At 38.1% G+C, this 17588-nt stretch overlaps 1 protein-coding gene across 1 annotated transcript; it reads right to left on the reverse strand.

Annotated features, from left to right (window-relative positions):
* Positions 1 to 11430: 11430 nt before the first annotated feature.
* Positions 11431 to 15893, reverse strand: LOC106065838 (Krueppel-like factor 5). Its single transcript, XM_013224738.2, has 2 exons — positions 15602 to 15893; positions 11431 to 14091 (listed from the first exon to the last, which is right to left on the reverse strand). The coding sequence occupies exons 1-2, from the start codon at positions 15680 to 15682 to the stop codon at positions 12802 to 12804; spliced, it is 1371 nt and encodes a 456-aa protein (XP_013080192.1). The 5' UTR covers positions 15683 to 15893; the 3' UTR covers positions 11431 to 12801.
* Between the last annotated feature and the right edge of the window lie 1695 nt (positions 15894 to 17588).

Genomic DNA, 17588 nt, shown 5'->3' on the forward strand with positions numbered 1-17588 from the left:
TTGATCCGTAGCTATATACAAAAACATATTAATTCTGGGAAAAATTACGCATTTTAAAGATTACGTCATCAGTCTTTGTGTTCCAATAATCTCTACACTATATATCGATGATTTATGTGCTATGGAATGTTCCTAGGGCAATCAAACTGGGCAAGTTTCCTGATGCCATGAAGCGCGAAATCTGAGATACGCTGTTGGACATAATGTATTGGTCAACACTTTCAGCAGACGGCAGAGTGCGCAGACCCGCCTTTAGAAAATTATTAAAGCAGAAGACTTCCTGAAAGGAATGGAGAATTTTGTAGCGCGCACATTCAGAGCCATCATGGCATAAGTTTAAGGTCAAATAATGACGCTAATGGTGAGATTATTTACTTTGTCTTTGGTAATTCAAAGGTTCTGCATTAAATGATTAGCATATAGTATATGTTAAAATTACATTTGTTGACCCATCGGCTACGCCTTGTATTGTAAAAAAAAAAATAGCACTTTGGGAATCGCTACCACGATTTCCACTACGGTTTATAACATTCGTTGTTCAGCTTTAATACATTTGAAAATAATATAGGTCTAATATAATTTCAAGTTTAGAGGGAAGCAAATCACGCAACACACAATGAGTTTGACACATCCTTAATAGCAGCAGCTAAAACACACAGACAATCACGACAAACTTCTATCATTGACCATAATTTCCTTTTCAACATCCATATCTATTGGAAGTCTAAGGCGTCTCCTTTATCTACAAGACATTCATTCTGTGTGCTGAACTGTGCTCTAGCGCGCCTGTGCAGGGCAGAGTTACAACACTGCCCTATCTTGGAACTTTTCGTCCCGAAACAAAACAAAGCAACAATAACAACAAAGGTCCATAACTGGGCAGTGAAGATTGGTCTGTTCAGGCGGAGATGCATCAGTGGAAACGACAGACGACAGCAAGCATAAGCCCCGCGAAGCCAACTGCACTGTTCTATGCGTGCGTGGCTTTCTCCTTCTCCAGTTTGGCCATATCTGTCTTGGAGCGAGGTTGTGATGACAGATGTCACTGATGCCACATATTTAAGAGTAGTAGTATCGGTCACTATTGTTTGTTTCCAGGGCCGTTGGTCTTAGACGTCGCTTCAGCAGACCCTTTTGATGGACGTCTCGTAAAGTTGTAGCTCTTGTGGCTACTTTCAAGATAATCCTACGTGCCACAGCATCTCTCATCTTTCCCACAGTTGCCCGAGCTATGATCACCACCTGTTCAAATATTATAAGAAATATCTTTATCTATCTCTGATATGTGGTTCAATTAAACATATAATTTCTCTTTTAATATGAGCATTAATATGCGCACGTGAGCGACAATTGTTCCATATTGTGCTGTTTTAACAGCCTTGACAGTTCAAAGTTCATCTACAAGTCGGAATATATTTTTTATCGTTACAAAAAAGAGAAACAGGAGCATTTTTATCGAAAGGGGAAAAGCAGCCATTGGTTTTGTGTCCGTCCGTCACGTTTAGATCTTCAATGCGGAGAATATATTTTTAAAAAATCCGATTTCTTGTTATTGTAGAGGTATTTACTATTGAGAGTAAAGTACAATACTAAGAACGTGGGGTGATTATGTAGTAGACATTTATAATAGTAAAGTTGTCCAAAACTTGACTGTTTCGTGGCTCTGTTTCTTTCTATTCTGATGGATAGTTTCATACTGACAGTGGAATCAGATCAGTCAAAGTATCTGGGTGCTTAATTAAGTCTTAGTATGTTATCAACTTTGTTGATAAAGTAGATGACATTGTTACTTTGTTACAAGTACAGAAAAAAAAACAACCCCACTCTCTAGATCTGGTTGATGGAAGATCGTGACCAAATAGTTGCTGGAGTCTCTGTTCTAGACTTAAGTCCAGCTCGTAATATTTGCGTGTCAGAAGAGATAGTTTGATGGTGACTGTAATACCAGGAGAGAAAGACGAACCAATAAATCTGTCTCCTGCTTCTTCCATATTCTTTCTTTGTCTTTTTATTTTGATTTATTACATCACTCTCTCTCTCTCTCTCTCTCTCTCTCTTTACTCTTTCTTACATTACTTTGTAGTTCCTCACCATTTACTGCTCTCTCTTTCTCTGTCTTATATTTGCACTCTTTGCATTTCCTTTTTATTTACTCCTCTCTCTCTCTCTCTCTCTCTCTTGCTTTTTTTTTGTTTTATATATCCCTCATTTTACTATTTTATCTCTCTATCTCTCCCTCTTTTAATTTTTCTACTGCACCCCCACCCCATTTACTCCTCTCTCTCTCTCTCTCTCTCTGTCTTTTAGTTTTTGTATTGTACTCCCCTCCATTTACTCCTGTCTCTCTCTCTCTCTCTCTCTCTGTCTTTTAGTTTTTGTATTGTACTCCCCTCCATTTACTCCTGTCTCTCTCTCTCTCTGTCTTTTAGTTTTTCTATTGTACTCCCCTCCATTTACTCCTGTCTCTCTCTCTCTCTCTGTCTTTTAGTTTTTGTATTGTACTCTCCTCCATTTACTCCTGTCTCTCTCTCTCTCTCTCTCTGTCTTTTAGTTTTTGTATTGTACTCCCCTCCATTTACTCCCACTTTTTCTTTCTTCTTTTCTATCTTCCCTTCCCCCCCCCCTCTCTGTTTCTAATTGTTTTTTTTTTCTCTAGCCCCTCAATGTTCGTCTTTCTTGAAGTCGTAAGCTCCCATGAATTGTATTCCTTCATTTCTTTAACCTTTTCATTCCACGCGTTCTTTCCTTTCCATTGTTATCTTTCTCTGTATTCCTTCATTGCTTCTCTCTTTAACCCCTTCCTTCCACACGTTCTTTCCTTTCCATTGTTATCTTTCTCTGTATTCCTTTATTGCTTCTGTCTTTAACCCCTTCCTTCCACACGTTCTTTCCTTTCCAATATTATCTTTCACTGTATTCCTTCATTGCTTCTCTCTTTAACCCCTTCCTTCCACACGTTCTTTCCTTTCCATTGTTATCTTTCTCTGTATTCCTTCATTGCTTCTCTCTTTAACCCCTTCCTTCCACACGTTCTTTCCTTTCCATTGTTATCTTTCTCTGTATTCCTTCATTGCTTCTCTCTTTAACCCCTTCCTTCCACACGTTCTTTCCTTTCCAATATTATCTTTCACTGTATTCCTTCATTGCTTCTCTCTTTAACCCCTTCCTTCCACACGTTCTTTCCTTTCCATTGTTATCTTTCTCTGTATTCCTTTATTGCTTCTGTCTTTAACCCCTTCCTTCCACACGTTCTTTCCTTTCCAATATTATCTTTCACTGTATTCCTTCATTGCTTCTCTCTTTAACCCCTTCCTTCCACACGTTCTTTCCTTTCCATTGTTATCTTTCTCTGTATTCCTTTATTGCTTCTGTCTTTAACCCCTTCCTTCCACACGTTCTTTCCTTTCCATTGTTATCTTTCTCTGTATTCCTTCATTGCTTCTGTCTTTAACCCCTTCCTTCCACACGTTCTTTCCTTTCCGTTATCTTTCCTTCTCTGTATGCTCCTTTTCCATTTCTTCCTTTGTATGTTCATTCTTCTTCTTTAGTTCTTTCTCTTTTTGATAATCTTGCATCTCTTGGTCTTTCGATCTTTCACATTGTCTTTCAATATACCGTTCTTAAATCCTCTCCAACGGCGTCGCTAGGAGAGGCTCTGCAAAATAAAGGCGTATGCTACGCCGTGGGTCGACTAGTATGGTTATAAATGAGGTCAGAGTTCAGGTCGGAGACTGAAAGAAGGACATGTGTCTATTGTAGTTTTGGATGGAGTTTGTTTTTTTTATTTGCTGGACATCTTGTCGACTAATAAGTATTTTTTTTTTTTATTATTTTAAAGAAAGCTTATATTGAGTAAAATGGTATCCATTATTTTGAATTGATAGATTTAGACTGATAATAATAAAGTTGTGCGATTGGAAATATTTTAATTGTTTGTTTTTTTTGATTATCGCAACTTTCATGCTTATAGCCAGTGGCGTCACTAGGGTCGGTGTCACCCTGTGCGGTAAGCTCTGATTGTCAACCCCCCCCCCATTTTACCAATAGTCATTACATAGATTAAAAATGTAACATAGTTGAATTTAGAAACATTGAGTCGAATATATTTTCATTATAGATTATTTAAGAGCTCATTAAGGAAACGGTTTTACTAGTGTTGCTCAGGTGCGTCCGAAAGGGCAATTCAAGAAAATTTTTGTCCAGCGAAACATCGTCTTGAAAAGACTGGAAACAACAAAGGAGGTTGATCAGTTTTGTAGATTTCAAAATCACTTTCCATAGGAATCACTCAGAAAAATAGCAAGAAAATAAGGAATCTTGCACCAGTTTGTCCAGATAAAGCGACATCTCTAAAGCTGATCAAGCTGTTATGTCACAACAGACGCTGGAATAATGGAATTCTTCAACATCGAGACGGGTGGGCAGTGGCGTAGCTAGAGTATATGATGCCTGGTGCGGTACCTCATCTTGATGCCCCCCCCCTAAAAAAAACAAAAAAAAACTAATTAATAACATTGCAAAACCTTACTTTTTTGTTCAAAATAATATGTATTCATTAATCAAATATTGTTAATTCAAAAAATCACTTTTACATAAACATACTACAAATGAATTTTACGCGCTTTCTTGCTGGCAAAAGTATAAATAATTTTATCGAAATCAATTTTTTCCACCAGCTCTTGTTAAATGGACAAAATGGCCAAATTAGTGAGTCGTAAATTTGTCATCGTTGATTGCAAGTAATTCCTGATCAGTTTAAGTTTGGAAAAACTTCTCTCGCATGTAGCGACGTTTGCCGCAATAGTCAAAAATAGGCGAATCATGATGACGATATTAGGGACTGAATCATCTAGCTGATATTTTTTTTTAAATTTCAAGAGCTCTACAGGTTTTGGAAGTTCGGAGGCTTCTGATGAAACTGTGACAAACCGTTGAAGCCTCTTTCGCTCCAGCAGAAAATCGTTTTTATCAATGTCGCTAGGAGTACTATCGAGATTGATTTCGACCTGAGGATTTAATAGCTGGGAAGCGACTAATATTCATATCTATCTGCTACATCATGAAGTTGCTCGAATCGGGTGATTATTTCTTGAACAATCCTGTCCAAGGTAGAATAAATTTCCCTTCGTAGCTCTTCTTTGTGTGTAAGTACAGAGTAGTCACTTTTCTCACCAGGCATCTTTTTCTTATGGCCAATACGTTTTTGAAGTTCTGTACTGATTCTCAGATCTGAGCACACGCTTTCGGCAAAGGTAATGCTGGCTTCAGCGATGTCCTCTCGATTACTACTTAAAAATGTCTCTAATGTTTTTAGTTTGAGTGAGCAGTCTCGAATAGACAATCCTTTTTTTTGAAGGTAGACTTGCGCATCATTAATTTCAGTTAATACAGGAGCTCAAAATCCGAGATAGGTGAGAAAATTAAAAGACTAAATAGCAACCAATAATCCACCTGCTTCATATCTAGTCGATGAATTTCCATCTCTGCTAGTTAATGTCTCCAGAGTTTCTATAATTTTATAAAATGTATCCCTAACCGTCTTGACGGCTTCTCCTCTGGCACTCCAGCGGGTCTCAACTAAACATTTAAGGCTAGTTCCGAAAAACCAAGCCTTTGAAAGTTTTCTAGCCTTTCCTTTTGCTGATTCTTGATGTCTATACGCCTCTCATAATTGACTGTCCATACGCTGAACTGTTTCAGATCCTTGAGTGACAAGGTGTATGCGAATATTATATGTGATGACATCAGGCCGATCTCCAGTGTCGTTCAGTCTAGAGTTTATTATCCTGCTTTCTGTATTGTTTACACTGTCTGATGGTTCAGCTTCTTCCATATGAATTTTTGATGATTGTACTAAAGACAAGCTTGTGTGCTGTCCTTTAGTCTCTAGAACCTGCGGTATTGAAGTATTTTCTTCTTTTTCATCATTCAGGATGTCGGCCTCATCATTTTTTTCTTGATTCAATGATAACCATCTTATCTTGCTTTGTTGCTTTTAATTGTTCAGTTAATTCATACCCAATAACAGCTCGCCTATAGTCGGTGGACTCTGGCAATGATGTGACTTGAAATTGTCTCGATGCTTCTTTAGACTTAAGAAATTTAAGAAACGCACCTCACTGCGGTCAAAGAAACTGCTTTATGCGGATGACATTGTCCTCTGGTCAACCGGGAAGAAAGCCGACCAAATACAGGCGGTATTACAAGCAGACCTCCAAACCATCTCCTCGTATTGCGACAAATGACAGATTTAGATAAACGTTGCCAAAACGACCTGGTCCCTGTTCAGCCTAGGAATCGATATTCTTAAGGCTCCATTCGAGCTTAAACTCGGTGGGCTGCGACTCCAACGTGAAAACACGCCAAAATATCTAGGGGTAACCCTGGATAGAAAGTTGTCAATGTTCCAGCACGTCCAGGAAGTTGAAAGAAAAGCCTCGGAGAAGTTAGCGTTACTAAGAAAGCTGGCCAGCACAAAGTGGGGTGCCAAAGCTTACATGCTACGCACATTGTACTTAGGGGCAGTCAGATCACAAATTGAGTACAGCTATAGAGTTCAAGTATATGCAAGTAAAACTGCCCTCGAATCACTCGACCGAGTACAATCACAGGCACTATGGTTCATTTGTGGCACCTTTCGGACAAGCCCAACAAACGCTGCTGAAATCTTAACAAAGGTGGCCCCTTTAAATCTAAGGAGGGAGAGGGCAGTACTTACGGCCTACGAGCGCTACAAAAGGGGAGACTCTAGGCTACCCACCACAATCTTAGTGCAACAGTGAAGAGAGAGGAACCGCATAAAAATGCGATCGTTCCTCCACATTGCGGCCTATTTGTCAAAATCAGCTGGGCTCTCCACTGATAGAATTCCTATTAGAAGAATTAGTACTTGCCCTGCGTGGAGGAGATTGTCGGCCCCACAAATAAACATGTCCCTTATAGGGCAAGAGGGAGCCACCAAGAGGCGATTAACACCTGCCATACTCCAAAACTTGGCATCAGCTACATTAAAGTCCTACCCATCAGATGCCATTTTCTGCTATACCGATGGGTCGGTAATGAGGGGTCCCGATAGATCTGGGTATGGGGCCCTTATAGTCTACACAGACCGGAGAGAACCAGAGATGCCGATTTCTCCGTCTGAGCTTAAAGGGGTTTTGAGGCGCCAGCCAGACTAGTCAGTCTTGAGCACTGTTCATCATTTTATTTACGTTACAGTATTACAATTAACCAGTAAGTAAAAAAAAAAAACTCGTAGAAAAAAAAAAGGTTAGCTTATTTAAAAATATTGACATTACAATAGAATTATTTCCAAAATTAAACTATAAAGAATCATAAAGAAATGAATAAACTAAGACAATTTTTTAGAGCTAGAGTTTAGAAATATATTTGTAAACTCAATATCTAGATTAAACCAGTGGACTAAACAATTAAGTAAAAAAAGGTTGGCCTATCTTCTTCTTCTTCTTTATATTACAGAGCATTGATCAGTGTAGTAACAACATGTACCGTGTGTCCGAAATAGATCTAGTAAATTAGATTGAAACTGTTCTATAGCTTACATTGTATTGAAGAAATAGTCAAGGAGATGAAACAAAATAGCGACATGACTAGTTTATAAATCGTTAGTTCATGTTTAAAATACAGTAGTTTATGTTTGTTCGTGTCCATACAATTAGTCGTTTTTTACTGAAAAGCTCAGGGAAATAGGAAATTAATACACACTGGGGGAATTTTGGTGCCCCTCTCCACTTGGTGCCCTGTGCGGCCCGCACCACCCGCACATTGGCAGCTACGCCACTGCGGGTGGGATCTTATTATTCATTTTTTTATTGATTCATGAGCTGTCATCGACAATCAATAATTGTGCAGAGTTTGAACTTGCACCAAGAATGGGAATAGGGAGCAATAACGTGCAGAAGATTTCAGACAGACAGAGAGTTGATAGAACCCTTGCAATCAAATAAGTCGTCAACCTCAACAGTTTAGTTGGACTAGCTGTCTGGAGCTACAAAATAAACGACCGTGTAACCACAGTACTGCAGACATGTAGGCTTAGACCTAGAAGTGACCTCATTTGACGTCACATATGCACACTTGGCAAGCAGGTATCGAAAATTCGGTACAAGGTCGTCAACCTCAAACATCTCTCTCTCTCTCTCTCTCTTCCTTAAACAAGATGAAAAAAAAACTTAGGTGAGGCTACTGAGGCAACTCCGCATGTATTTGACCTGTGTCCAGCGAACTGACAGACGTCCGCTGATGCAAACACAAGAGCATGTGCGCCAAATGTTATTGTTTGGTGTTGAACTTGGCTTAAACTACGAACAAAAAAAAAAGTCATGACAAGAAATTGAGAACAAAAAAATATGGCCCGTTGATCTAGTTCATGTTGAGCTTAACGGAAGTGACATCAATTGTGCACAAATCAAGGTCACATGTTTGTATGTCCCAAGGTGAATGCGACCATTGCCATTTTATGACGTCAAAGCTGCCACACTAGTCAACCTTTCACGAACCAGAAGTATTAGGACATCTAGTTTGTGTTAGGTCACAATAATCTAATGACATATGCTGTACAAGTCTTTAAGGGAAAGCTGGTGACTGTAGAGTGTCAAAGCAGAATACTGTCAACCTTTCCTCTCGTCTCATTAATGAAGAGCTAGCTTTTAGGTGGGCTTGAAATTAAGACCTACTTGAATTCACCCATGATTTACCTATAGGCATAACAGGCTATAGCTTATACAGAGCTCCCAAGAAATATTATATAAAATCTGGCGTTTATAGGGTCCCAATAGGGCCTCATATCTCCAACAACCTAGGGCTTTTTAAAGTCTCAATCCAACACTGATCCTGAACATACCACTACACACAACACACAATAAGGCATCTATTATTAAGGGATGCGTCGAAGAAACGGTAGAAGCAAGCATGGGAGACTGCCCTTGACCCTGGGATCTGAGTAGGCCTCTCAGTTCGCCCGATCATCCATCCTATTACACTAATAGTTTATAGTCATTTGAAAGTAAGGAGGCGCGGTGGCTGAGTGGAAAAGCGCTTGGCTTCCGACCTGGTTCGAACCCTGGTAAAGACTGGGATTTTTACTTTCGGAATATTTAGGGTGCCTCTGAGTTCACCCAGCTCTAATGGGTACTTGTCATAAGTAAATGCGGTTGGTCGTTGTGCTGGCCACATGACACCCTGTGGGCCACAGAAACAGATGACCTCAACATCACTTGCCCCATAGATCGCAAGGACTGAAAGCTAAGCCTCAGAAATTAGAGTCCTAAGCTTATAGCTTGTGTAGTTGATGTCAAATTCGACTGTAATTTGTAGATCAGATAATTTTAAGTGAACAGTACACCAGGGCCGGCCTTAGGTATGGGCAAACTAGGCAGCCGCTTAGGGCCTCGGAATTGCGGATATAGCAGAGCACTGAGGCTCCTAGGTCTACTAGTCTAGCTCTAAGTCTCTACTCTGATTCAAAGTTTATTATTATGTTTACATCTACTTATTGTTAGATCCTTTGTGTTTTTTTTTTTAAATATTAATTACGTTTTTTTTATATTTCATTTGAGTCCACCAAATTCACTTTGTTTAGGGCCTTCAATTACCATAGGCCGGCCCTGGGTACACCTAACACTTATAGCCTAACTGTGTCCAGTCATGTCTTGGTTTGATCATTCATCGTCAGAACCATGAACTTAATATTTAGAGCTACTTGATTGGAAATTACGTTTAGAGAGTTTGATGAAACACAATCCTAAACGCATGTAGTGTCTTACATTTAGAGAGTTTGATAAAACACAATCCTAAACGCTTGTAGTGTCTTACATTTAGAGAGTTTAATGAAACACAGTCCTAAACGCATGTAGTGTCTTACGAATCTTTCACACACCAACAGTCTTCTCCCAATATGTGTTGAATTTTCTTCTATTTTATTAATTGATTGATTTATTAAATCATTATTTATGTACAAGCTGGTGGTAATTCTTTTAGTATTGTTGCCATTTGACAGCGTATGTATGTTATTTTCTGTTTCTTTTTACCTAATGTAACACCTAACAGATCACCTCAGAGATTAACTTACAGATCACAATAGTTTCTTTGCTGTCATATTATTTTTAAAATTCTATATTATATATATTTCAATGTCAAATTATTGTGAACATGTAAATTATGTAAACCTATTTCATGTCATCATCAGTCAGTATCATTTCATTTCATCATCTGCAGCATTGCCATGGTAGACATACACCCATTAATAGCTTTATACTCACATTCACATCTTATACACAAGAAAAATATTAAAGCATAATCTTTTTTTTTATAAAAAATTGAATTATTTTTTTTTTTATTATAGTTGATATTTAACAAACAAAAGTTTCATATAGCATAATCAATAATAATCATTCATAATTATAAGACAAAGGAAAATAATGCGCCAGCGCGGTGTAAGCATTAAAGATAATGTGAATCTATGGCACCATAAAATATAATGACTAGCGACTTGACTATATAAAAGACAGGTTCCGAGCTGTCAGGGGCATTAACTGCTGTCAGCTTCATAACATCAGAAGTCAAGAAATAAAAATTTTTTAAAAGCACCTTGTAAGCAAAATAATTTTTTTGAAATCATAAAAAAAAAATGTCTATAATTTTTGAACCGGGAATAAACATTGAAACAAACTAAATAAAATAAAATGCATCAAAGTAATTTACATAAACATTTTTTTTTAGGAAACAAGCCAAAATTTTTGTTTTGAAGTAAGAAATGAACAGTGATCAACTCATTGAAAGCCAAATTGTTTATTGGAAGACATTATTGGTTCAAACAGTGAAATAACTGTATTCACAAAGAAAACTCTGGCTAATTTATATTTAAGTAGCGGTTCTAAAAACATAATAATACAGAAAAACATTAACTTTCTATGAAAAACCACAATGGACCAGATTGGGCAGTCCAGCTGCGAATGTGTAAAAAAAAATAATAAAATACCATTAACAAATGTTTAATGAGCTTGAGATAGTTAAAGCTACCTGCCTTTTGTTTTGCTTTGTTTTGAGTATTGAATCAGCCGGTAACCAGTACCAATGTAAAACTAATACACTACATGTATGTGTAAAGGGATTGGTGAAGAAAGAAGAATATGTACTGCCATTGAGGAAAAAAACATAGAATCTTGTTTGATAAAAACATAAGAGTTTTGTTCTATATTACCCACTTTGTTATTTGGATTACTTCTTTAAAAGAATTACTCCATTTTTATCAGTTAATTTTTGACAACATTTACAAGGCATTAGATTTGTGTGTCCAGAATATTTTGTTTTTCAGCTTTCAACAAAAAAAATAATACAGTAACAGTAAGTTCTATGTACATAGCATGCTTTAAATAGAAGAATTGGCACAGTGAATTTATGAGATATTGAAAAAAAAAAAAAAATCAAATATGAACAAAGAAACAAAAGTTTCATTTGCCAGTTTTTTTGGCAAGTGAAGGTCTCAGAGTGAGGTGTTACAAAATACTCACAGTGTCAATAGGACCAAAAGTCTAAAGAGCACTTTGGTATCACAATCCTCTAATGAAAACATGGCATGTTGGACCAGCAACAATCCTAGTTTTTAATTATATTCTTTCAATTAAATAGAAATACTGATTGAAATAAGTTCCTATATTGTTTTTTTTTCTTTAGTTCTAATAGTAAAAAGAAAAAAAAAGAGCACTTTATAGAACATGGAAATAACAAATTTGTTCACAATGATTCAAAACTATGTCTGAAATTTAAAAAAAAATACATTGACAAAATGAATTGTTTTAACTGTAAATGTATTATTCTTACTAAAATTACCCTATCATTTGTCATTAACCAAACCGGTTGTTGAACTATAGATAAAAAAATGAAATTTGGCCTCATTAACATTTGAACTAAGACTCGTTATGGGAGACTTTGTTTCTTTAGTGCAAGATTTGTTGCATAGAAACAAAAAAATATAAAAAATATTTGACATAAGGCCCAAAGCTTGCAGAAGAAATCATGCAGAGTACTTTGGATTCTAAGTAAAGTCTTCTATTTATTTACAATGAGAGTTTCATTCGTTTGGTTGTAAGCACATTTTTTGTTCATTTATCTTTCGAATTTAGTTTCATTTTGTTATAATGAATCGTGAGAATATTTTCTAGAACTTTCTTACAGAGTTAATGTAATGCTAAATATGAACATAATGAGTGTACATAATGAAATAATGAAACAAAATGGAGCAACATTTCCCCTCCACTGGCTCCCTGCTTGAGAACTCAGGGCCAGCCCAAGCATCAGGTAGGAGACCAGTGGGAGTCTATCACACATTAGACACATCAGTGTCACCAAAACTAGACATAGATCTGTGCCAGACAAATCCTATGTGCTAACTGAGGGCTGTGTTTCATTCAATAAAATATAAACAAAAAGTGAGGGGGAAAAAATTAAAATAGCATAAATCGTTACACCAACTGGCAACCAGGTGATACACTACAACTATGTTGTGGAACGTCACAGTCATGGCTATGACACATCAGGACACACTGGTTTCTAGGCAAATGCCAAGGTGGGCAGAACTCTGTGTCGAAAAGAAATTTACAGAGTACAAGCTTCTTTTTTTTTTAAAAAAAAGAGCATTTTGTTCTTAAGACAAAACAGCATCTACAGGAACGATTTACTGTTGAACAATTCTGGCCTCCCATCACAGTCAGCAATGGCTGGAGTAAGAGAAGAAAGATTTTCTGCTCAAAATGAACATCATGAGGAAAGTTCAGGGTATGTTCAGATGTGCCTCTTCATATGCAGAGACAGGTGGTCACTTCTGGAGAATGCTCGCTCACATAGATGACACTGGAATGGCCTGTCTCCTGTGTGCTTCCTGTAGTGCCTTGTCAGCTCGTCAGATCGAGCAAACTTCCATCCGCAGCCTTTCCATGTGCAGTGGTAGGGCTTTTCGCCTGTGTGGGTGCGAAGGTGTGCTTTGAGGTGAGAGCTCTTTGTGTAGGTCTTGTTGCACCCTGGGTGGGAGCAGGAGTGGCTTGTCTGGCGCTTGCGACCCCAAGTGCGTCGGCCACGCTTCTTGGGCTGGGCAGTAGATGGGTCCAAGGTCTGCTGAGGAAGCATAAGGTGCTCAAGTTGGGGAGAGGATGGCGGGGTGATAAGCTGGTGAGATCCATGGTGCTGAGAGATATGGTGGGGTGAAATCTTGTCCATTATGTGCTGTGGTCTCATGACCATCTGTTGATGGGGGTGGCCCATGGGGAACATTGGAGACATGGGGTTCATCTTGATGTTGTGCATCCCAATGTCTTGGTTGTCAGGGGAGGAGGGCGGGGAGAGGTGGCTGCCGTGCATGGCGAAAACCATATGTGGGTTCTGAGGTGGAAGCTGATTGGATGGCACCACTGTCAGAGTGCCCCTGTAGGATGTGCAGGACTGAGGCATGGGAGGGAATTCATGCTTTGGAATCTTGAAATCTGTCATAGAGTTATTGTTCATATGTTGAAATGGATTGTGCTGTTGGTGCATCATGGAGTTGGAGAGAGCTGAGCTGGAAGAGCTAAGAGATGCATTGCTGCAGGAGACTGAAGGGATATTACTGCCCATGACCTGCATGTTCATCATTACCATATTGTTGTTCATGTCGTCATCAAACTTAATGTCTGGAATATTCAGGAAGGGAGATGAGAGGTCTGGCATGCTGATGTGGCCAGGCTCAGTTTTGACTTTGGCGAACCCATCTTCCAGTGGGTTGCCGTCAGCCGTGTTGTTCAGAATGAAATCAAGGTCCAGCAGGTCATCGTAGATGTTCTCCTGGGGTTCAGGGCTGCTGCTGGTGTGACTGACCACAGAGTCGGGGCTGCCAATGGACATGGCCTTGTGGCTGGGGCTATAGGGACTCAAGTTGGAAAAGGTGCTGCTTGGAGTCGTGCTCAATGAGCTGGGAGACTCTGGCGCCCCCAGGGGTGAAACAGGTGATAGCTTATTGGCGTTTTCATTAAGAATGTTAATCATACTTGTCTCGTATGGTGTGTTGTCTGGGTACAGAAAATTCTCAACGTCTGACCAGGTCTAAAAAAAACAACAAAAACAAATATAAGTTAAACAATATAGTTTACTTACACATGATAGTAATAATGATAATTAACATTATAAATAATACAAACTATCAAAAAATCGACACTCGAGAAATCCATTTTTATCAGAACCGATAGACACAGAGTCAATGAAAACAGTAGAGGTCTGTCTCCAAGTGACATGGATTCGTTAATGTTCACATTCTGAGTTTCTTAGTTCTTTTATATGAGACGAAACCCCCCCCCCCCCGTCCTCCCTAGCGGTTTCACCTGCTCCAAGCAGCATCAGTGTATTAAATCATAGCTCGCGTGTCACAGTGTCAGAGCTAGCAAATATAATCAGATTATTGGACTATGGGATCAATATGAGAAAAGTTATAAATACTGGTATCCAAACTCCCGAGTTCTTGTTTTCATTCTCATCTCACAGTTAGGGTTTACCCAACTCTTTGGATCTTAGAAATATGTCCATTAGATTAGAAACAATTCTAGATCTAGAACTGAATACACTGTTTTAAATGTAGATCTAAAGGCTACTCTAGAGACTAACTAATGGGCTTAATTTTTTTCCAGCCCAAGTTCTAAACTACATTTATTGTTACAAATATTTTAGTTAGATCTTCTTTAAATATTAAAATGTAAAAAGACTTATGGAACTAGCTTTTCGCAATTTAGTTTTATGTATTTATTCATTACACAATTATAAACACACACAGTTTGGTCAACTTTTCCCAATTCAAATAGATCTAGTGGCAGAACTATTACATTTGTTTCTGAAGTGAATTGGCAACTTTTTTGGCGCGCCTTAGCGCGAGTCGCGAGTGAAAAGACGTCGGCCTCGTCACTGAGCGCGCGATTAGACGCGGATGCCACAGGGCTAACTGACCTAGATCTAGATCTATCTACTGTATGTATTGCAATAATAAAAAAAAAAATAAATAAAGGGAGGCATGAGAGCGTAGGAAAACAGGGGGGAAAAAGGTTTTGGCTCTCTTGTTAAATAATCGTAGGACTTTTTATTTGTATAATCTGCTTTTTTTATACTTCAAAATAATATCACTTTTTTTTTTCAATAAACTAGTAGTCAACCAAAAGAACTAAGTCTAAAGGACTCTAGATATCGCCTAAAGGCTATTTAAAGCAGGTTATGTATCGTCTTTAGCTGATTGGTTGGCTATATTTAAACATTTATTTATAGACTACACAACACTATTGAATCAAAGTAAATAACTGAATTGTTCTTTTATAAACATTACAATGATACAAAGCAATCTTTTTAAAAGTATGCTAAATAGGTACAAATTGGAGATTTTAAAAAATGCTTAATAAACAGACACTGGCCAATTTATTTTGATGTTTTGGCTTTTTTTTTTATAAATATACATACCGCTCACATCCCTACATACAGAAACAACAAAAACAACCTACATTAAATCAAGTTTTAAAGTGCACTTAAAATTGGTAAACTTTGTTGTGCATCCATACTATCTAGATATAATACTTACATTATGGTAATCCATAATATCGTCATATTTGGGCAAAATGCTCATTCGTGAATCCATTGATGTGTCGAACGATTTGGTCATTGTATAAAAAATGCTTTAAAAATTAAATACAAAATTACACAAGTCTTGCACTCATGCATAAAATGTCACTTGTGAAGGCTTCAATTGAAAAACTAAAATCTCACACAAGAAATCACACAAAGTATAAAACTAAAACCCAAGTCTATAAGAGCGTTTAAGCCAAATGCTATTCGTTAACAATCTAATTCATTTGACCACTGCTGAAACTAAAATGTGCTCTTATTTTATTCGACTAGGTGCGCGCTGATTGGCGGATAAAAATAACTCGCCTATATAAAGAGACGAGCAAAGCATTCAAGCTTCATACGAGAAAAGAGCGTTGCACGGTGATGTTGGTCGTCTGCTGAGATAAAGTTTAAAAAAAAAAAAAAAAGCAAACCCGGTTTAGTGGAATTCCCACGTTTGAATTGGGGCATAGCAGTGATATGGGCCCGTCATTTCCAATTGACGTCACATTATTCTAAAGGTCCTCTCATCAATGGCGGGTTGCTAGCTCTAGAGTTAGTAAACATGAAATAACATTCCCAGTACGAACACGAAGTTACGGAGACATAACTGGGATAGGACTTCTTCCCCCCCCCCTCCCCCTTTTTTTAAAAAAAACTTTGTAAACAAGTAATGGGATGGACGTAACATTTTGTTTGAAACTAAAAGCGAAGTAGAAAAACAGTTTCTAAAGACCATTACTGTGTTACAGTCTCAACAGGACTTATAGCGTAAAATATTTCTAAAACGTGTAATATTTATCAAATTGTAAAAAGATATTTAAACAAAAAAAAAACAAATTTGCGAAGCTAGGCGAAGTCTAGCCTAATTGTATCAATTATTTCGGATCAGTCAAGGTATTAAATTTGTAATAGATCTTGACCAACTACAACAAATCCGTGCGATTAGAAATATTTCTACCAATTGTTTTTGTTTCATGCTTTGGCTTTCTCAATTCGCCAAGATCCCATCACTTATCTGGACCACTTGGGAAATTTAAAAAAAATGGGGGTGGGGGAGAAAGAAAAGGACATCTGGGTGAACTTTGCCGTAATCAATTTTTTAAGGCATCTAAATAAATTATGTCTTTTATATAGCGCCACTTTCATGCTTATAGCATGCTCAGAGCGCCTTGGTCCAATCTCAGGTGTGGACCAGTGGGGCGGGGGGGGGGGTTATCTAGGAGAAGGTGCCTTTAGGCGCTCAGTAAACACAACTCTGCCCGAGTCGGGTGCCGAACCTCGAGGCCCCTTCAAAGGTAGCCAAGCCAAGCTAAGTTCAAGCGCAGCAAGCCTCTCGACCACGCTTCGAATTTTGAAGCCGACATTCTAACCACCCTGTTAGTGAGCTGCCTATGACAATAGAAGACTGTATACAGAGGCGTAGCTAGGGTGGGGGAGCATTCCAAAATCCCCCCGGGGCCCTACTTGAGGAGGTCCCCCAAATGGCTATTTTTTTTTTACATTAAATATTCAATACTACGCAAAGTGCAGGGGCCCCCAAAGTGGTCAAGCTCCCCCCCCCCCCGGGCCCCCAAATGATGGCAAATTCCTAACTACGTCACTGTTTATATAGCTATGTATTGTTCATTTCAAAGTAGCTTTAAAGCGGTGACCATAAAGTGAACTAATTCAGCATATACCACCACTTCAATCGAGTACGATTTCTTTCCCTTGTTCGAGATACCAAACAAAATAATTTGGGTTAGGGGGTGATTAAATAATTTGTCAATTTTTTTTTAATTGATTTTTGTGTTGGCATGTAAAAGAAATAATTGTGTAAAATTTCAGTTAGATCCCAGATTGGGTGTAGGAGAAATAACGTGACCAAACCTTTCACAAGACAGACAGACAGACAAAGTGAGTTGATATAAGCTTTGTAAAAATAGAAAGAAATCATCAGTGGTAGGTTTTCAAACAAT

This window comes from Biomphalaria glabrata, chromosome 5, assembly GCF_947242115.1.
Source record: "Biomphalaria glabrata chromosome 5, xgBioGlab47.1, whole genome shotgun sequence".
Lineage (NCBI taxonomy): Eukaryota > Metazoa > Mollusca > Gastropoda > Planorbidae > Biomphalaria > Biomphalaria glabrata.